At 63.6% G+C, this 18,979-nt stretch overlaps 5 protein-coding genes across 8 annotated transcripts in view; 3 read left to right on the forward strand and 2 right to left on the reverse strand.

Moving 5' to 3' along the window:
* ELL (elongation factor for RNA polymerase II) overlaps nucleotides 1-4,395 on the reverse strand; it is a 50,073-nt gene extending 45,678 nt beyond the window's left edge. The window contains exon 1 of the mRNA XM_066566280.1: nucleotides 4,259-4,395. Coding sequence (XP_066422377.1) covers nucleotides 4,259-4,393 — 135 coding nt within the window. The 5' untranslated portion in view covers nucleotides 4,394-4,395. The remainder of the gene's footprint in view (nucleotides 1-4,258) is intronic.
* A 742-nt stretch (nucleotides 4,396-5,137) lies between these two features.
* Nucleotides 5,138-11,358, reverse strand: FKBP8 (FKBP prolyl isomerase 8). Of its 2 annotated transcripts, none has more exons than XM_066566365.1 (9): nucleotides 11,292-11,358; nucleotides 10,521-10,811; nucleotides 10,219-10,388; nucleotides 9,865-9,953; nucleotides 8,777-8,994; nucleotides 8,531-8,703; nucleotides 8,370-8,447; nucleotides 6,354-6,491; nucleotides 5,138-5,959 (listed from the first exon to the last, which is right to left on the reverse strand). In XM_066566365.1, exons 2-9 carry the CDS (start codon nucleotides 10,795-10,797, stop codon nucleotides 5,873-5,875), a joined length of 1,230 nt encoding a protein of 409 aa, XP_066422462.1. In that variant the 5' UTR covers nucleotides 10,798-10,811; nucleotides 11,292-11,358; the 3' UTR covers nucleotides 5,138-5,872. The 2 variants fall into 2 exon arrangements, with proteins under 2 accessions (XP_066422462.1, XP_066422463.1); XM_066566366.1 differs by lacking the exon at nucleotides 11,292-11,358 and adding an exon at nucleotides 11,094-11,110.
* Nucleotides 10,727-13,778, forward strand: KXD1 (KxDL motif containing 1). Of its 2 annotated transcripts, none has more exons than XM_066566368.1 (5): nucleotides 10,727-10,829; nucleotides 11,774-11,874; nucleotides 11,970-12,122; nucleotides 12,506-12,552; nucleotides 13,318-13,778. In XM_066566368.1, the coding sequence occupies exons 2-5, from the start codon at nucleotides 11,780-11,782 to the stop codon at nucleotides 13,548-13,550; spliced, it is 528 nt and encodes a 175-aa protein (XP_066422465.1). In that variant the 5' UTR covers nucleotides 10,727-10,829; nucleotides 11,774-11,779; the 3' UTR covers nucleotides 13,551-13,778. The 2 variants fall into 2 exon arrangements, with proteins under 2 accessions (XP_066422465.1, XP_066422464.1); XM_066566367.1 differs by lacking the exon at nucleotides 10,727-10,829 and adding an exon at nucleotides 11,392-11,491.
* A 711-nt stretch (nucleotides 13,779-14,489) lies between these two features.
* Nucleotides 14,490-15,686, forward strand: UBA52 (ubiquitin A-52 residue ribosomal protein fusion product 1). 2 transcript variants are annotated; one of them, XM_066566294.1, is made up of 5 exons: nucleotides 14,490-14,586; nucleotides 14,959-15,077; nucleotides 15,165-15,251; nucleotides 15,344-15,446; nucleotides 15,546-15,686. In XM_066566294.1, the coding sequence occupies exons 2-5, from the start codon at nucleotides 14,975-14,977 to the stop codon at nucleotides 15,637-15,639; spliced, it is 387 nt and encodes a 128-aa protein (XP_066422391.1). In that variant the 5' UTR covers nucleotides 14,490-14,586; nucleotides 14,959-14,974; the 3' UTR covers nucleotides 15,640-15,686. The 2 variants fall into 2 exon arrangements, with proteins under 2 accessions (XP_066422391.1, XP_066422392.1); XM_066566295.1 differs by having other exon boundaries at nucleotides 14,525-14,595.
* Nucleotides 15,687-16,374: 688 nt separating this feature from the next.
* Nucleotides 16,375-18,913, forward strand: REX1BD (required for excision 1-B domain containing). The gene is made up of 5 exons (XM_066566335.1): nucleotides 16,375-16,402; nucleotides 17,074-17,156; nucleotides 17,641-17,845; nucleotides 17,928-18,016; nucleotides 18,391-18,913. Exons 1-5 carry the CDS (start codon nucleotides 16,400-16,402, stop codon nucleotides 18,461-18,463), a joined length of 453 nt encoding a protein of 150 aa, XP_066422432.1. The 5' UTR covers nucleotides 16,375-16,399; the 3' UTR covers nucleotides 18,464-18,913.
* Nucleotides 18,914-18,979: the final 66 nt, after the last annotated feature.

Below are 18,979 nucleotides of genomic sequence, written 5' to 3' on the forward strand. Positions count from 1 at the left end.
CCTCTCCAGCCCGCCGTGATTCACTCAGTCATGTCACCGACTCATGCTCCCGATGTCGTAAGAGCCTCAATTTTGACGGACTACGGCATCAGTGAATTAATAGGACAGGAAAAAACAGGTTACAGGGAAGGAGGAATGATGCAAAAAGCTCTGAGATAATTCAATGAATTTTGATTGGAAAGGCGGATTGTTCTTCTCCTCCTGACACCTGCAAGCAGCTTTCAATTCTCAAGTCAGCATGAATACGCATTACCCTAAAGACCCTGTAATGACAGCACAGCCTTCATTTTGTGTTTCGTGCTTTGAACACAGCAAGATGAAGGAATCTCCACAACCTGCTCCAAAAGCCAAGGCTGGAAAGTTATTTCAATAAATAGCAACTCCAAGGGGTCGGGCTAACCCTCATTTCCAAGGGTTTCTGTCACGGCTGGTTTTAGGGCAGCACGGGGAAGGTGATTTGGGGAGCCACATCCATCAGACCACAGTCCCAAAATTCAGCTGGGTGAGCACAGGGACAACGTGCTTTGGTTATCTCAGCTTAGTCCCCAATAAATATTTGTGCATCTGCCAAAGTTCACCAGTGAATCAAGCGGTGGCTGCAGCTCAAAACGCTCTGGGGTAGAAGGGGCAGAGAGGGACAAGGGGAGCAGGATGTAGCATCCATCACCAAAGGATGCTACAACCTTCTTTAAACCCTCCTAAAACCACCAGGACCAGGAGCAGAGTTCAGCCATTGTCAGGCCAACACAAAATGACAGGGAAAGGTGTGTGACTGCATCACACTGCCTGGAATCAAAGAACCACCCCTCAACCGCAGAGAGAGGTTTACAGAAACACGTGGAAGTCAGGAAATTCCCAGGTGAGGGTTCCAGGAACAGCCCTGACACTGCCTGTGAGCCATCAGCACCTTCACTGCACGGGAGACAGAGCCACTGCCAAGGGACACTCAGGTCTGCCATGTGGCACCTGAATCAGGCAGGAAGATGGGACTTACCCAGGATGCTGCTAAAAATACAGATGTTGAAAATAAAGGATGAATGATAACTAAGGGAATAAGGTGAGGATGGTAAAATATCTCCTCACTGAGGACAGGAATGAGAGAGGAAAGCAAGGCACAGGTGTGAGGAGCTCCCTTCTACCTTGACAGGGGCAGGAACAAAGTTGGGGCCACACGAGAAGTGATGGGAAAAGTCACAGAATCACCTGATCCCAGAAAGGTTTGGGTCAGAAGGACCTTGAAGACCACCCAGCTCCACCCCCTTGCCATGGGCAGGAACACTTCCCACCAGACCAGGCTGCTCCAAGCCCCATCCAAGCTGGCCTTGGCCATGCCCTGCCTTTTTGGGGGGAGTGGCAATGCCTAACCACGCACACACCCCCAAAAGGAAGGCAGCAAACTGCAGGCTGCTCTACAATTACACTCCCTGGAGAACCCAGAGCTGTTTTAGGTGAGCACACCAGCCTGGCTTCGTTTCATCGGTGGACAAACCAACTTGGGACACACTTCCCACTGCTCAGCCCTCTGAGCTCAGAGCTCTCAGTTTCACAACTGTAGGGAAACAGTTTCAGGGGCAGCAAGTTTCACAAGGAGCAGCTGGGTGACATCTCACTGTGTCCCCTGTGAAGCCAGTGCTAATTCTCTTTTTAAGGCTCCTATTTCTTTCAGGTGAGCTACCAAAGAAACCCTTCCCAGGATCAGAAGCCAGCAGCCCTGTGAGCTGGAGCTCCTCATCCTCTGTACTTGACACAAGAGTTGGGGATCAGTATCTCAGAACCACAGAATGGTTTGGGCTGGGGGGGACCTTACAGCTCAACCTGTTTCAACGCCTTCCATGGGCAGGGACACCTTCCACTAGACCAGGCTGCTCCAAACCCTCTCCAGAACTTGGATCCCTGACCATTTTCTTCCCTAGGACGCAGACAACTCAGCAGAAGCGCAAGAGCACAGCTCAGCAGAGGCCCAACAAGACAAATATCTGTTTCTCCACAGCCCTGCTGCCTGATCCACACATGGTGCAGCTCCACACCAAGCCTGCAACTGCTCTGGCACCAGGGACACTCCAAACAAATGGCAGCTCGCCCGGCTGGGTGATCATTTTTGGATTATGTAATCCCAATACATTATTATTAGCCCAAGAACAAACTCAAGCAAGGAACTGAAGACATTTCCCTGCCCGTGCTGGCAGAGGGACAGAGCCTTGTCGCAGGAATGGCACGGACGTGCTCCCCCGGTGCCCCAAACAGGTCAGACTGCACACGCTGGGCTCCAGGTAACACAAAGAGCAGGATTGGATTCCAGGCCATTATCCATATTACACAACGCTGCCGTCAGTTCCACCACGTTTCAAACCAAACCCGGCACAAGGAGCCTGAGCAAATTTTTTCCATTGAGCCACTGCAGCCCAAAATGAAAGCGGAGCTGGACCGGACAGACAGAAGCTGCAAAGGTGTGCTGGGGGTGGCTCCTGGCAGGGCTGGGCCCGGAGCTGCCGAGGAAGCCCAGACCTCCACCAAGCTGGGGAAACTGTTTATAGAACCCGTGCAGAATGAGCATATGTGTTTAATAGCCCACTAATTGTTGCGTTGTTCACTACACAAACAAGCAGCTCTTCTGCCCTTATCCCTTCCTGCCCAGTTAATCACCAGGAGCCTCTGACTATTTCTCTTTTGGGTGGCGGTGAAGGAAGCAAAGTTCATTAGTGGCCGTTGGCCACCAAACAATCCTGAGCCCAGACTTCATTTAGAAAATAAACACCACTATTCATGTGTGACATGGACTCGGAATAGCTTCCCAAAATATTTAACGCAGCTGCCTGTAGTCTTCCTACTCTCCCTCCCCCAAAATAAAAGGCTTTCCCAATATATAGGAAAGAATCATTTGTTTCATTTTTCAGAGAAAAAAAGCTAATAATTCAGTCTACCCAAGTCACTTATTCCTCCTGACTTCTCATAATGCTGATAAACACTCATTAAAATATAAGTTGATAAACCCTGGTACAGTCATTACCTTCGTCCTCATACAGAGATTGCCCAATTCAGTGATGTGATGTAACCAACACCCTAAATTAAAAATAGTGTTGTGACAACATATGGTTTATCCTACAGAAGCTGGCAGGCAGGACGCTCCTAATGACAAACGGGTTTAGGCTCCCAGCTTCCCCCAGCAAGGTGAGGAGACAGAAATGCTCGTCGCAGGATCAGAGGCGGAAAGAAAAAATACAATAAAAATAAAATTACACTAAAAAATGACAGTTTTGAACCCCTCTCCGGTCCATCCCAACACCAGCTGCCGAGCTTTGCCATTATTCTCTATTTACACGACTAATAAGCTCTCTGGATGCATTTCAAGGAAACGGCACGGAAAAGACAATCTGGAAATTTCAAAATACAGCCTGAACGTGCCTCCCCCCCGCTCCCGGGAGGGGAGCACCGAGCCGGCGGGGGATGAACAACCGGGAGCACCGGGGAGGGCACAGCGATGGAGGCACCCCCCCAGTCCGGGATGGCAGCACCGGGGATGGACCCGCCGCCCCCCCCCGCCCCGGCTTTGCAAACCCACGTCACGTTCACCGGGGAAACGGGGGGGGCACCGACGTCCCTGGCCCCTTCCCCAGACACTCACGGGGACTGACGGCAGCTTCTCGTCACCTCCCGGGGGGGCACCGAGCGCCCACCCCCGCACCGGGACCGCGGGGCCCCTGTCACCCACCCGGGAGTGGGGGACACACCGGGGGTCCCCGCTCACCCACCGGGGCGGTGGCACACGGGGGTGCCCCCAGCAATCACCGCGGCGGGGAAGGGGAGGCACCGACAGCTCCCGGTGCCCCGCGGGCACTTGGCGGAGGATCGCGACCCCTCCCCGGTCACTCACCGGGGGGCCCAGAGGGACCCCGCAAACACTGCCGGGCATGAGGAACACACCGGGGTGCTCCGGGGCGTTACCGGGAGGGGCACCGCGGGTCCCCTCCGGTGTCCCGCAGGCACCTGGCACCAGGATCGCCCCCCCCCCCCCCCATTCCCGGTTCCCCGGTCACTCACGGACGGGGGGGGGCGGGAGCCTCCGCACCCCCTCAGCCCCCCAGCAGGGAGTCCCCCCGCCCCGGGCCACACACCCACGCCACGAGGAGCTCCCCCCTCTCACCTCCCCTCACATCCCCGCCGGTGCCGCCCGCAGGGCTCCGTGCGGGGGCCTCGTGGCGGCCGCCCGCTCGCCCTCGGCGGGGCCGTGCCCGCCGCCCCACGCCCGCCAGCCCCGTACCTTACAGGCCTGGTAGCTCTCGAAGGCGCGTAGGGCGCTCTCCGTGAGCTTGACGTGGAAGACGGAGACGCGGGTGCCGCGGCCGAGGCGGCCGCAGGACAGCCCGTACCCGCGCTCCGCCTGCAGCGCCGCCATCTTGGGACCGTCTCCCCCTCCGCGCCTGGGCCGCCGGGGCCGCCCGCCGGCGACACGCCCCTCCTTATGAATTATTCATGATGCGCCGCTCCGCCGGCCACGCCCACGCGGGGCGCCTGTTGCTGGGGCGAGGAGGTGGGCAGCGGGCGCGCCGATTGGCTGGGTGATTCCGGGCGCCGCGCCGGATTGGGCCGTAGGGAGGAGGAGGCGGGGATATGTAAATAAGGGCGCGGGGCATGCTGGGGAGGGTGGTCTGGTGCAGCCGGGGAGCGCTGCGGGAGCGTGGGGAGGGGGCGGGGGGGAACCCCCGGGAATGAACCCCCGGGAATGAACCCCTGACCCACCCCGGGCATTTAACCCTCCGGGCTGAACTCCCTGCAACCCCTTGGCATCAACTCCCCGGGCATGAGCCCCTCAAGGCATGAACCCTCTGGACCCCCCGGGCATGAAATTCCCAGGTGGGAGCCCCCCAGGCATGAACCCTCCGGACCCCCCTGGGCATGACACTCCATGGTGGGCACCCCCTGTACTCCCCCAGGTGTGATTTCCCCAGGAATGAACCCCCCAACCCTGCAGACCTCCCCAGTCATGAGCACCCCAGCACGGACCCCCTGACCCCCAGGTAGAGCCCGAAGGTTCCAGGCTTCCTCCAGGGCTGATTTCGGTGCGCCAGGCTCCCCCCGAGCATCGCCCCCCCTGCAGACTCCACGTGTCCCCATGTGTGGCAATAAACAGGCCAGAATGTGAAGGAATTGTCCTTTATTTGGGAAGTTCACAGTCAGTTTGGGGCGCAAGGACAGTGCTACAACCCCCCCATGAGCAGAGCTGAGGCTGGGCAGGCGCTGGGGGGGCTGCAGGGCAGGGAGGGACCCCCGATGGGCTCGGACCCACGGGAAGACAGCCTGGACAGGGGGTTTGCAGCGCTCCCCTCCTCCATCCCTCCCACCGCGGGGTTTCTTTGGCTTCCTTTGGACATTGCACGCTCCAGGGATGTGCAGAGGAGGGCAGCGGGTACCTCCAGGAGGGCTGAGTCCCTGGCAGCCCCCAGGAATCAGGGAATGTCGCTGCATTTCCCCCTGGGCACATCCACATCGCTTCCCACGGCTTCCTTCTCCGTGCCACCCCCTGCCCATCCTGTCCCCGCAGCAGGGATGTGCACGGCCAGGACGCACCCGTGAGAGGCAGCTCCTGCTGCCCCCGACACCCTCAGGGCTGGGGGCTGAGCCCCTGATTGCCAGGAGGCTGCCCGGGGGTCCCTGCTCTGCCAGCAGCCCCCTGCCCACCCCGTGGGTGGCGCCCGCCCGTGCCAGGAGGGATGAGGGGAACGTCGGGAGGGAGATCCGGCACCTCCGGCACAGAAAGCATCCGTGGAGCTGCGAGCCCGCGGGAGGGGGTGGCAGAGCCTCGGGGCAGCCCCTCGGCAGAGAGAGCCAGGAGCTGGCGCGGGTCCCGTGCCCAGGGGCCACCCCGGTGCCACCCTCAGTTCCTGGCGGCGATGACCACGGACAAGGCCACGCCGCCGAGCGCGATGGCTGTCGCGCCAAAGAGCCACTTCCAGGGGATGGACTGCGGGGCAGAGCACGGGGGGACACGTCAGGGGCTGTGCCCATGGCAGGGGACACGTGCCACCCCGCCTGCCCTGCCTGCTGGACAGGGCATCCCAAAAAGGCAGCGCCGTGTGGGACAGCGTGTGCCGCCAGCTGACAGCGCTTCCCAACGGGAGCAAAGTCCGGAGCGTGCAGCTGGCATGGCTGTGATCCACAGCCAGACACTGCCAGGGCACAGGCTGTTATCTGGGATGTGTTCTGGGCACGGCTCCCGGAGCACGGCCCCCTGCTCCCAGCGGGATCCTGACACTGCCCGACCACATCCTGCTCGGGAGCGGGGCTGTGTCCCTCCTGGGGGACCTGGGGACGCTGACACAGCCCCTGTGGATCCCCAGCCCCCCCAGAGGCCTTACCCAGGGCAGTTTGTCTTTGCACTTCCTGGGGGTGCTGGCGGTGCTGGGATTCCCGAGCATCTTCCTGTACATCTCCGTCTCCACGTTCCTCTGGTCCGCGTGCTTCTTCACCAGCTTGGAGAGCTCAGCGTGGATGGTCTGGGGAGGACAGCGTGCTCTCATCAGCCCTGCACCCTCCCCGCCTGCCAGGGAGGGGACCTGCCACCCACAGCACGTTCCACCGCCCCTGGGATGTGCACAACAGCTGAGGGGGTGACGAGGCCTCATCCTGCCCCACATCCCAGCGCCATGGGGCCGCACCAGGGGACACTCTGTGGGTCCAATGCCCCTCTGTCCTTCTCGGCTGCTCAAGCCACTCCCTGCCTGGCAGCAAGGAGCAGAGCCCAGGGCTGATGCCAGACACCAGCAAAGGGATTTTATCCTTTAATCGAGACAGGAAAGTGCCTGCCTTGAGGACAGACGTGCACCAGCTCTCCCACTTTCTGTCTGGAAGCAGGCTGGGAAAGCGGGCTCAAAACTCAGCCTGGTGTCAAGTGGGATTGCAGCAAGACCCACAGCGTGTCCACACCTGCCCTGCCAGGGCAGGAAAAGGCTCTGAGCCCTGCGTGGGGCCCACAGGCTCCCCAAAAGCAGCAGGAAGCACCAGGGAGCTGAGCAGGGCAAGGTGGCAGGAGGACGTTGTGGTGGCCCTGGTGGCACAGCCACGCTGTGCCCTCTGCTGGGGGACACATCCCCAGAACACAGCTCTGCCAGCTGGGGAAATCTGCCTCCAACACGAAAATTTGGATGTCTGGAGGAGAGAACGCTCCTGCTCAGAGCTCACCAGGGCTGTCACATCAGTGTCAGACAACCCTCAGCATCCCAGAGGGCTCAGAGGAGGGATGTGTGTGACAGCCTGGCGGGAGGCAGGTGGAGCCCAGCATTTCTGGAGTGTTTTCAGCACTGGTAGCCGTGGCCCCTGAGTCACCCACGCTGCCACTGGAGCCCGGGCAGCAGCTGGGGAGGGCAGTAATTTGCTGTTCTTGTGGTTTCGCTGGACACGTCACTGCCGGGCATTCGGATTTTCCAGCCCTCTCCAATTAAAAGCTCCATCGGAACTGCTGGGGAGCAGCCGCCCTGCCCAGGGACGTGCCAGGGGAATGGTTCCCTGGGCTGCTCCCTCTCCACCCTGACCTTGATGGGAAAGAAAGGGTTTGGGGCCCTGCTCACCCTCTCAAGGGAGCTCAGACCACCTCTGAAGGTGCTGTGGGGCCACCAGGCACCTGCTTGTGCCACACCTCACCCGTGACCTTCAGGGACTGGATCATGGCACAGATCCTGGTGGTCTGGTGAAAGCCCCATGTAAGAAACGGACACACCAGATGCAGACAAGGACTAAAGCCCATCTGGAGGGCCAAGACCCCCAGGACGACCCTGCGCAGGCAACACCTCCCTGTCTCCTCCCAGTCTCGCTCCTGCTGGGGTCATTTCCTGGCACTGGTTTTTGATTTCTCCCGAGGCTCCAGTCCTGCAGCTGATCATTAACTGACAGGAAATTCCTGACCCAGAGCTCGCCCTGCCCGGGCGCTGGACCGAGGTCTGGCTGCTCCCAGCACCCGGTGATTCACTCCTGGGGCTGCCCAGCGAGTTTGTGGGGACTCAGGTCTGCCCCACTTCCCCCAGCCACAGCACAAACTGCCCCAGCCACCTGGGGAACCTGGACCCTCCCCACAGCATGGCTGGAGTATGGATGGGCTGGCAGGGAGTCCTGTCACCATCAGGACCAAAGGTCACCAGGGAACCTCACAGCATGGAGATAAGGCTGGAGAGCAGCCCAGCCACTCTCCACGTGGGGCATCATTCCCCAGGCTCTGGGGGCTCTTCCCAGCCTCCCTCCACGGAGCTGGGGACAGCTCCAGGGAGTCTCAGCCCCCCAGGGGCAACACTGAGGTTTGAAGGGACAGGGACAAGAGAGAAGAAGCACCCAGGAGACCCCCAGCCCAGGGGGATCGCGGGCAGCACACACCTCCAGCCTACCTTGTTTGAAGGCTCCAGCTTTAAGGCTGCCTTCAGGATGGGAATGGCCTCTCTGTACTCTCCCTGCTGAGCCAGCACCTGCAGGGTGACACGGGGATGGAGCAGGGCTGAGGTCTGCCCCTCACCCCCTGCCACACCGCAGAGAAGGGGCCCCTCCTCACCTTCCCCTTTCGGAAGAGAGCCTTGATGTTCCCTGGCTGGTGCTCCAGCACCAGGTTACAGGACTTGAGAGCTGCCTTGAAATGGTCCAACTTGAGCTGCGAGGCCGCCAGGTTGTTGAGACACTTCACCTTCACGTCCAGCAGCTCGGCCTCCTCGTCCGGGCTGAAATCCACTGCACACCCGCCGAGGGCAGGTCACAGCAGGGCCCGGAGCCCAGGGGACCCTCTGTGGGTGGGGACAGGTACCTTTGGAGCTGGAGCCCAGGATCCTGAGGGCGATGTCGTAGGAGTTGATGGCCAGCACGTAGTCTGCCTGCTGGTAGAAGAAGTTGCCGCGCTCCCGTTTGCGGTTGGCCAGCTGGATCTTCTCCTTCCCGCTGAGCAGCTCCAGGTCTGGCGCATCCCGAGCCGCCAGCAGCTCCACCTCCAGCGTGAGGGGCGCATTGGGGGGCACATCAGGGCTCCTGCACAAAGCCATGCCACCATTGCCACCCCTCAGGTGCTGCTCTGAGGGTTCGGCACCGTGAAATCCAAGCTCAGAAATCCCTGGTGATGTGGATCTTTGCACTCGAGATAGGACACGCTGCTCGTGGCAAGCGAGGAGGTGTCAGGAGCCAGGACATCCCTCTGGCTGTCCTGAGCAGCCATGACCCCTGCCAGGGGGCTCAGAGACCTGGCACAGAGCCCAAGATGCCCCTGTGGTTTTGATTATGACCTGTGGAGCAAGTTACCAACCCTAGATGAAGATCAGCAAGCCATGGCAAATTAAGTAGAGTGATAGTGAATTTATCACCAGGTGAAAAAGTAGATTTTGGGGTTTTTAGAATGGGGGTTCAGGGGGCAAGATGGAGTGATCTGGGCACGTCCAGCCTTTCTCCTTCTTCTTCTTGGCCTCCATCTTCTGCTGTGATGGTGGCACTTTTGGATTGGTTTAGAGTAGAAGCTCACTGTCTAACACAGGTGATTGGTATTGGGAAGTAATTGTAAACATTGTACACGTAATTTTTAGTATAAACACATAACCCTGCCCTGGGGCAGGCAGAGTGCCTGGAACTGTCCTGCTGAATGGACCTCGGCAGGACAGGAGAAAGAATTTTATAGATAAGGAACAACAAACAACCTTGAGAGCAAGAAATGAAGAGCCCTGACTCCTTCCTCAAGCACCGGGCTGGGAAAAGAGACTTTCTAACTTTTCTCGGGGTCACTGTGAGCAGCCAGAGACCCCGACAAGGAAGCAGAGGCTGGACAGATGGGCTGTCACCAGGTGAGAAGGGGACAGCTGCCCCAGCCCTGTGTGGGACCACCCTGCTCCAGCTGAGGGGCTGCCAGCTCACCTGCCCTGGGCTCCGTAGCAGTACTTGGCGTCTGACACGATCAGAGCCGTCTCAGCCATCTCCAGGAGCTGCACACACAGGTCCAGAGCCTGCAGGGGACAACATGGCACCATGGAAGGGACTGGAAGGGTTCTCCAGTGCCAACCTCCTGGATGTTCCACCACGGGCAGGAACATCCTCCACAAAACCAGATGGCTCCAAACCCCCTCTAACTCGGCCAACATCATGGGAGGGAGCACGAGCAAGGGCAGAGAGGCCCCTTTGACCCACAAACAGGATGTCACCGAGCCCTACCCTTCCTCTGACCCCTGAGGTGCGGTCCTGCTCCCAGGTGAGCCTCCAGCCCGTGCTCACCTGCAGGACATCACAGTCCCCCAGCGTGAAGGTGAGGGCCGGGTCCTGTTCCACCACGGTGCCATCCTCCAGCGTGGCCTTCAGGCGGATTGTCACATCCTGGCCCTTCTGGGGACGGCTCTCCACACCCTGGCCCGGCACCAGCGTCTTCTTCTTGAGCAAACCATTCCCTGGGCACAGAGAAACGGGGGGCACATGGGGACCGCTGGGGAGGGAAAACCCGACTGCCCCCACCCTAGTGCGGCTCCTGTAGCCCAGGGAAAGCCCGAGAGGCCCCGGAGCGGAGCAGCCTCAGCTCTCACCCAGAACATCGAGCCACTCCTCGGGGTCCCCGGCCGCGTCCCCCGCGCCCTGCACCGGGGGCTGCGCGTCCTCCCGCGGCGGCGCCGGCGGCCGGCCCACGTCCTCCAGCGGCGGCAGCTCGCTCAGGTCATCCTCATCTTCCTCCCCTTCCTCTTCCAGCACCTCGAAATCCTCCGCCGTGTCCAGCTGAGCCGCGTCCGCCGCCGCCGCCGCCTCGCTGCCGGTGCCCGCCCGGCCCGGGGAGCCGCTGCTCGGTTCCTCCCCGCTGGACGCCATGGCGGCGGAGCAACCTGGAGCGGGGAGAGAAGGCGAGGATCGGGGCTGCTCTTACCGGCACCGACCCGGAGACCGGCGGGACCCTCCGGGGGCGGGGGATGCGCAACGGGACAGCGGAGACTGGGGAGCGCCGGGGAGGGACGGGGCCTGGCGGGGCGGGGGCTCGGTGGGACGGGGGGGGTCTGTCCGGTGGGATCGGGGGGGGTCGCGGCCCCGGCCCGGTACCGTGGGGGGGGGGCGGCCCCGCGCCCCCCGCCCGCCCCACGTGACCGCCGCGCGCCCCCCGCCGCTCCCACCTGGCCCGCGAACGCGCGGGTGCAGGCCCCGCCCCCCCGCTCCTATTGGTCGGTCCCCGCCCACCGCGCGACGCCATTGGGCGAGGAGCACGCTCGTCAGCCGCGCGCCCGCGGCGCCCCCGACGCCTTAAAGGGACCGCCACCAGCGCGGCCGCCCCGGCGCGGCGGGCGGCAGCGCCGGGGGCTCGGCGCCGGTACCGGAGAGGCTCCGTGATGCCCGCAGGGGTCGCGACCCTCTCGCCCGGCCGCTCTCCGGGACTTCCGGCTCGGCGCGGTGACGCAGCGGGGTCGCGCCCCACGTGACCGCACACCCGGAAGCGGCGCGGAGTGGCCGCCGGTGCCGCCCCCGGTACCGCCGCCGCTCCCGTCATGTGAAGCGGCGGGACGGGCTCCCGCAGGTGCGCGGGCAGTGCTGGTGGGAGGCCCCGGGGACACCGCTAGAGGCCCTGGCCGGGTCCCCGAGGGAACCCGGGGCTGGCGGCGCTACCGGGGACGGCCAGGGGACCCCCCGTTACCGGCGTGTGGGGCCGCCCCGGGAGGGGGCACGGCGGCGGGGTATCCAGTACTGGGTGCACGGCAGGGCGGAGGGGGTCCCGGTATCACGGAGGGGAAGGGGAGGGTCTCCGTTACCGGCGCGGGGGGTTCCGGTGCCCCGGCTGAGCCGCCCCGCGGTCCCGCAGGTCACGATGGAGCCCTCGGCCTCGCAGGTGTTCTGCGGGAGGGTGCTGGGCATGGTCAACGCCGAGGACGTCAACGCCATCATCCTGGCCCAGAAGAACATGTGAGTCCCGGGGGGAGCGGCCGGTGAGAAACCCGGTACCGGCACCGGGAGCCTGCCGGGATCTTTACCGAGCTCCCTGTGCCTCCCCCGCGCAGGTTGGATCGGTTTGAGAAGACCAACGAGATGCTGCTCAACTTCAACAACCTGTCCAGCGTGCGCATGCAGCAGATGAGCGAGCGCTTCCTGCACCACACCAGGACCCTGGTGGAGATGAAGAAGGACCTGGACAGCATCTTCCGGAGGATCCGGTGGGAAACCGGGCGGGAACGGGCCCGGGGATGCCGGGAGGGGTGGGGAGGGTGTTAGAGCAGGGTACAGGTTGGAATTTGGGGGGCTGTGAGAAGGAAAATCTGTTGGGGAAGGGAAAAGATGTGATCGAGTGGAGGTCGGAGCTTTGGGTTTCCATGATCCTGCTCTGGGTGGGCTCTGCTGCCGTGGGAGCTGCTCGGGGTGGTCACAAAACACAAAATGTGGGGGTTCAGGAACACCCCATGTGCTGGGCATGAGGTGTTCGGGGGGTTTGGGGTGGGAATCCCTCACCCTCGGGATTTGTTTGCATTGCCCAGGGAGCTGGGGGGCAGCTCCGGATCCCTGAGCTCCCCACGGACTGGGATTGTTCTCTCCTCCCCAGGACGCTCAAAGGGAAGTTGGCAAAGCAGTACCCGGAGGCTTTCAGCAGTGAGTGATTCCTGACACCCAGATCTACAGAGTCATGGGATGGGTTGGGCTGGAGGGACCTTAAATCCCTCCCAGTGCCACCCCTGCCATGGTAGGGACACCTCCCACTGCCCCAGGTGCTCCCAGCCCCGTCCAGCCTGGCCCTGGGCACTGCCAGGGATCCAGGGGCAGCCACAGCTGCTCTGGGCACCCTGTGCCAGGGCCTGCCCACCCTCCCAGCCAGGAATTCCTTCCCAAAATCCCATCCATCCCTGCCCTCTGGCAGTGGGGAGCCATTCCCCTTGTCCTGGCACTCCACGCTCAGTTTTCCTCCTGTGGGAAGAGTCTCTGTTACTGAGGCATCCCTCAGGAATCAAAAGTCCACGTGCTGGCCCGTAGCTGCTTCCCCAAAAACCCAGCAAGCTCCTTAAAGCCATTAAATCCACTTGCAAGAGTGGGCTTGGGACGCAGGGAGCAGGGGCTGGATCCCAGAGTGGGGGCTGGAACTTGGAAGAAATTCCAACCAATCCCCAATTTACACCCTGTAGGGTTTTTTTTCACCCCTACAAGCTGCAAGCTCAAGCAGGGAATCCCTCTCTCTCACCACAACCCTAACCCCTGGCTCCTCAGACATCCACGAGTCCCCCATCCTGGGGAACTTGCAAGAATTCCAACCAACCCCCAATTTACACCCTGGCCATTCGTTGGGTTCTTTTAACCCCCGCCACAATCCCAGCCAGGGAATCCCTCTCAGCACAACCCTAACCCCTGCCTCCTCCCCCTCAGACATCCACGAGTCCCCCATCCTGGAGGACGACGACGACTTCGACCCCGTCCCCAAGAGCACCACGACCACCATCGCTACCTCGGAGCAGAGCACGGAGTCCTGTGACAGCAGCCCCGGCCTCATCTCCCCCACCACCAGCCAGGAGTTTGAGGATTTATCCCAGGGCCACTACGAGGGCCCGGCCCTGAACGGACAGAGTCTCACAGACGAGGACACGGCCAACCTGGACTAGACTAGGAGCCCCGTGCTGCCCCTGCAGAACTTTCTAGCCTGTATTTATAGCTGTGTGTTGCTCTTTTGGGTTTTTTGGGGTTTTTTTTTTTCCTCTCTTGGGAAGAGGGAAGCCAAGGCTGGGAGAAGCTGAGGGAGGAAGGTGCTGCCCTTCTGCCTGGAAAGTGCCACTGAGGTGTAAAGCCACCGGGCTGGCTTCAGGGGGAATCAGTAAATCCTGGGTTGGAAATGCCTCTTGTCCTCCCTCCTTCCTGCGCTCAGGAGAGCCGCTACACTTCACCCTCCGTGTAGATTTTTTGGCGCAGAAAAGCCGTTTCTGGGGACAGATGTTTGTGTTTTGTAAGAAATGTTGTCTCTGAGGCTCTGTGTGCCTGCCAGCTCTGCCAGGGGTCTGTCCCTGCTGCTGATGGACTTGTGCTGGCTGAGTTCTCGCTGCTGGATGAGCCAGAGCCGTGTTTCCCTTTGGTTCTCACACTCAGCCCTTCACACGCTGCTGCTGGTGGCTCCACAGGCAGGTTCCCAGGAACTGCAGCTCTCCAGATCTTTCTTTTCCAGCAGCATTGTGGTGTGATGGAGGAACTGCTTGGCTTTGGGGTCCTGAAGGCCTGGGAGGGGATGAGAGGAGCGTGGGGGACTGGAGGACTGGCTGCTGGGGCTGATCCTGGAGCTGTGGGACTGGTCTGGGGTCCGTGGGGTCCGTGTGGCTGGTCCTGGCACTCCGGGGCCGGTCATGGGTCCAGTCCTGTGGCCATGGGGTCAGTGTGGGGCCGGTCCCAGGGGCTGTGGGGTCAGGGTCGGGTTTGGGGGCCGGTCCCGGGGTCAGTGTCGGGTTTGGGGATCAGTCTGGTCCCAGGTCCGTGCGGACGCTCCCGTGCCCTGTCCCGCGGTACCGGTGTCCCCCCGGCAGTGACAGAACAGTGACGGGACGGTCTCGGGGCGGTGCCGGAGCTGTCGCGGGCGGTACCGGTGTCCCCACCGGCAGTGACGCGGCCGCGGTTCCGGCCCCGCCTCCCTTTCCCTCAGCAGCGAGGCCGCGGGTGCGCGCGGTGCGGGACCGGAGCGGGCCCGGGGCCCGGGGCGGGGGCCCTGCATCCCGGGAGGGGCCGCTGGATCCCGGGAGGGGCGCCTGGGACCCGGGCAGCGGGGGCTGGATCCCGGAGTGGGAGCTGGAAATCCGGGAGGGGCCCCGCGTCCCCGGGGACGGGACTGGATCCCGCGGGAGGGCCCCGAGACCCGGGGTGGGGCCGGATCCCGGGAGAGCGGGGCCGGATCCCGGGATGGGGGCTGGATCCCGGGAGGGGTGGTCGGGAACGGGGCTTTGAGGGGCCGGGGGGCGGCAGGGCCCTGTCGGGGGCGGGACACGGCGATAACGGGGCCGGCCCGGGGTGACGCGGCCGCCGCTGCCGCAGGTGAGAAGGTGCCAAGATGCAGATCTTCGTGAAAACCCTCACGGGCAAAACCATCACCCTCGAGGTGGAGCCCAATGACACCATCGAGAACGTGAAAGCCAAGATCCAGGACAAGGAAGGTACAGGCGGGGCCGGGGGCGGCGGGGTGGCCCCGCGGGGCTCCCCGGTGTCCCCAGCACGGTTGATTGTGTGATTGTGTCCCGCAGGGATCCCCCCCGACCAGCAGCGCCTGATCTTCGCGGGGAAGCAGCTGGAGGATGGCCGCACCCTCGCAGACTACAACATCCAGAAAGGTGCTCCCCGGACCCCGGGGGGGTTTGGGGGGCATTTTTGGGGTGCCGGCTGCTGCTTTCCCCCCCGGTGTGACACCAATGTCTCCTCACAGAGTCCACCCTGCACCTGGTGCTGCGCCTGCGAGGGGGAATCATCGAGCCCTCCCTGCGCCAGCTGGCCCAGAAGTACAACTGTGACAAGATGATCTGCCGCAAGTACGTCCCCGTGCCCCCTCCCCGTGTCCCCTCAGCCCCTTCCTGCAGCCCCAGAGCCCTCCCCGGGGCCGCGGGGCTCTGCTGACCTGTCCCCCCCAGGTGCTACGCCCGCCTGCACCCCCGCGCCGTCAACTGCCGCAAGAAGAAGTGCGGGCACACCAACAACCTGCGCCCCAAGAAGAAGGTCAAATAGAGCCTCCAGCCCTGCCTGCCCTGGCCAATAAAGTATTGCAACGCTCAGCCACGTTTTCTGGTGGTTTTTTTAGCCAAATTGTGGTTTTCAGTAAATGGGGGCGGTGCTGGAGCAGCATAGCGGGGTGGGGGGACAGGGAGGAATGGAGGTGGTGGTGCTGCAGCAGTGTGTGCACAAACTGGGCCAGCCCTGGGACCCCCCTGCCCACCCACGGGCCCCCCGGCCATGTGGATGCAGCAGATGGACACTGGGATCCGGCCAGGGACTGGACCGGCACCAGAATCACACACAGACCCTTCCCTGTTCGTGCACTGGGACCCCCAGCCATGGGCAGTGACTGTCACCAGGAGCCCTACGTGCCCCTGCTCACACACTGGGTGTCCTCCGGTCACTTCTGCAGGGTCTGGATGAACACCGGGCCCCCCTTTGGCCACCTGCTGGGACCCCCAGCCAGGTGTGCATGGGACCGGCCCCGTCCTGGGCCCTCCCTGTTCAGCGGCAAACGCACCGGGAGCCCCCGGCCGCGTGTCCAGGAACCGGCACCGGGATCCCCTGCTCACGGAGCCCCCAGTGCATCCCCCTACCCACCCACCGGGACCCCCGGCCGTGCGCTCACAGCGCAGACGCTGCACGGACCGGACCGGGGCCCCGGGGCAGGGCACCGGGGCTGGCGGCGCTGCCGCTCGGTGCCTGCAGGTGGCGGCGGAACCGCGCTCCGCCCCGCGGGCCCCGGGCCTGCGCCGTGCGGCCGGGCCGGGCCATGGTGAGCGGCACCGGGAGCGGGACGGGAACGGGAGCGGCCCCGGGGGGCGGGAGGGGCGTCCCGGGACCGAGCGGGTCCGTGCGCGCGTGGTCACGGAGGCGTCGCGGATGGGGGGGTCCCGGTGCCCGTCTGTGAACCGGGGGGATCCCGGTGCCGGTCCGCGGACACGTGGCCGGGGGGCTCCTGGTGCGTTTGCAGCGGGGTGGGGGCACCCGGGGCCGGGGAGCTCCCGGTGCCCGTCTGGGTTGTGTGAGCACGGCCGGGGCTCCCGGTGCCGCTCCGGGCGTGCACAGAGAGCGGTCCCGACGCACGCACGGACGGGATGGGGGTCCCGGTGCCCTTCGGTACCGCGGGCACGTGTCCGGGGGGTCCCGGTGTCAGTCCGGTTCGTGCACGGGCGGTCTGGGGGCGCGGTGGTGGGCAGGGGGATATGAGGGGTCCCGGTGCCCGTCTGTGTTGTGTGCACAAGGCCGGGGGGCTCCCGGTGCCGGTGCCGGTGCCGGGCTCAGCTCAAGCCCCGCGGCCGGAACCCACCTGGGACCCCCAGAACCGGTGCTGGACGGGGACGCGTTGCCCCAGCACTGGGGCGATCCCGCTGGGCGGTACCGCCTCTGCCCGGAGCCGTTACCGGCTCACCGGTGCCACCGCGTCCCCTTCTGTCTGTCCCGCAGACGGGCGAGGCCGTGCGGGAGCTGCTGCAGCGGCTGCGGGAGCTGCAGAGCGAGCGGGTCGAGACGTACCGGCTCTTCGAGGAGTGAGTACCGGCACCGGCACCGGCAGCGCCGCGGGGATGGGCCCCGGGGGCGGCACCCACCGGGGCGGGCGGGGGCACGCGGGGCACCCCCAGCAGGGAACCGGATCCCCCGTCCCGATTATTTTGCATCCTGTTGGGACGGGGCCATGGGGATGGCTGATGAGCTCCAGCTGGCAGCGGGACTCTGCGCTGGACACCTGAATCCTATTTCAGCATCCAGCAGATGATGGACTTCCTGGGATGCAGGGCTGAGAGTCTACAGGACGTAAAACCCCAAACCCCCAACCTTCCCCCCCCAAAAAAGCAGTTTCCAACCCTGTCCCGTGTGAGGGGTGAGGCTGCCTGCTCGTGCCGCCAAATCCAGGCAGGAACAGGCAGGAAAACCCCGCTGGTGCTGCCTGTGGTGGGCGGCAAAGGGGGCTCAGCTCCAGGATGGGCACCCCAGGGTGGTGACAGTGGCTTCTCCCCCCTGGCCTGTCCGCAGGGGCCACCGGGCCTACCTGAGCAGCGCCCCCCACTATGACTTCCCGCGGTACCGGCAGCTGGTGCACGAGGTCACCGTGGCCTTCAGCGGCATCTCCCGGGAGGTTCTGGCCATCGCCGGGCGCCTGCGGGACCAGCTCGGCCGCCCCGACCTGGCCCAGCACCTGGCCCGGCTCCAGGACAGGGAGCAGGAGAAGCTGCAGCTGGTGGGTGCTGGGCTGGGGAGGGGAGAGGGGGGGGCCCTGGGGCTGCTTTGGGGGGTCTCAGCTCCCCTGGTGTCCCCCACAGACGGCGCAGCTGCAGCTGGCCCGGCAGCAGGCACAGGACCAGCCCGACGTGGACGCCCATCAGCAGGAGGTGCAGGAGCTCAAGCACAAGTAGGTGGTGGCCCCGCTTCTGTCCCCCCTCATTTTGGGAAGGCAGAGTCCCCCCCTAGCCCAGAACCCCCAGTGCCATCCCCTCCTGCCCCTGTTTTGGGGTGGCGCCCCCTCCCCAGCCCGCAGGGTCCTGGCGTGTCCTGAGCTGGAAGGGATCCCGGAGCCCAGGCCAGGAGCCCCTTGCCTGCCTTTCCCCGCCCTCCCTGCGGCCCAGGGGGGCCCAGATGGTGCCTTCGGGGTCTGGCGGCGCTGCGTGGCCGCGTCCCCTCGGCCTCCCCAGGCTGAGTGTTTCATAAACAGCGCGGGGAAGGCGAGGCGGCCCACATAATACGCTCCATATGGGCTTTATTTATAGTTTCCATCCGCTCTCGTAGGCTAATTAAAACCATTGAGGCAATCAGCGAAATTCTCCAGGACCTTAAGTACGATTCGGAAGAAGTTGAGTGATGGGTGTCCCCGTGGGAACGGCTGGAGGGGCCGGCCTGGTGGAACGGGGGCCCCGCTCATCCCCCGCCCGCTCCCGGTGCACCTTGGCAAGGTGGGCATTGTCCTCTGGGCCCCTTCGCTGCAGCACAGGCTGGAAGGGGTGGAGGAGCTCCCTCTGGGACAACAGGGGTCCCCCTAAATCCTGAGTGCCCCTCAGCAGAGGGCTCCGGCGTGGGGCTGGTTCCCCTCCCCGGCTGTGCCAAAGGCAGAGCACACCCTGCAGTGCCAAGGGGCTGCCCTGCCAGGCCTCCATCGAGCTGGGCACTGTCCCTGCTGCCAGCTGGAGCCTCACGGGCAGCAGCCCCCCCAGACCACATCTTGGAGAGCGGCTGTGCCCCCAGCCCCACTGCAGCTCCGGTGCTCCGCACGCGCTTTTTCTATGGTCACCCCAAATAAACCTGTCCCCATGGAGCTGGCCTGAGTGGTGTGATCTCAAGGGTTCGTGTGGCCCCCTCTGCCCCAGTGCCACCCCCTCCA

Source organism: Molothrus aeneus, chromosome 27 (assembly GCF_037042795.1).
Source record: "Molothrus aeneus isolate 106 chromosome 27, BPBGC_Maene_1.0, whole genome shotgun sequence".
NCBI classification, from domain to species: Eukaryota; Metazoa; Chordata; class Aves; order Passeriformes; family Icteridae; genus Molothrus; species Molothrus aeneus.

Excerpts from the sequence above, each read along its gene's own strand:
- FKBP8 (XM_066566365.1), bottom strand. The coding sequence starts at position 10,797 with ATGGCGTCCAGCGGGGAGGAACCGAGCAGCGGCTCCCCGGGCCGGGCG. Across the intron at positions 8,995-9,864 it reads TGCTACGGAGCCCAGGGCAG|GAGCCCTGATGTGCCCCCCA; the intron begins GTGAGCTGGCAG and ends GGCTTTGTGCAG. Across the intron at positions 8,704-8,776 it reads CCTGGGCTCCAGCTCCAAAG|TGGATTTCAGCCCGGACGAG; the intron begins GTACCTGTCCCC and ends GCGGGTGTGCAG.
- REX1BD (XM_066566335.1), top strand. Across the intron at positions 17,157-17,640 it reads ACGTACCGGCTCTTCGAGGA|GGGCCACCGGGCCTACCTGA; the intron begins GTGAGTACCGGC and ends GCCTGTCCGCAG. Across the intron at positions 18,017-18,390 it reads GTGCAGGAGCTCAAGCACAA|GCTAATTAAAACCATTGAGG; the intron begins GTAGGTGGTGGC and ends CCGCTCTCGTAG.
- UBA52 (XM_066566294.1), top strand. The coding sequence starts at position 14,975 with ATGCAGATCTTCGTGAAAACCCTCACGGGCAAAACCATCACCCTCGAG. Across the intron at positions 15,078-15,164 it reads CAAGATCCAGGACAAGGAAG|GGATCCCCCCCGACCAGCAG; the intron begins GTACAGGCGGGG and ends TGTGTCCCGCAG. Across the intron at positions 15,447-15,545 it reads GACAAGATGATCTGCCGCAA|GTGCTACGCCCGCCTGCACC; the intron begins GTACGTCCCCGT and ends TGTCCCCCCCAG.
- KXD1 (XM_066566368.1), top strand. The coding sequence starts at position 11,780 with ATGGAGCCCTCGGCCTCGCAGGTGTTCTGCGGGAGGGTGCTGGGCATG. Across the intron at positions 11,875-11,969 it reads ATCCTGGCCCAGAAGAACAT|GTTGGATCGGTTTGAGAAGA; the intron begins GTGAGTCCCGGG and ends TCCCCCGCGCAG. Across the intron at positions 12,123-12,505 it reads AGCATCTTCCGGAGGATCCG|GACGCTCAAAGGGAAGTTGG; the intron begins GTGGGAAACCGG and ends TCTCCTCCCCAG.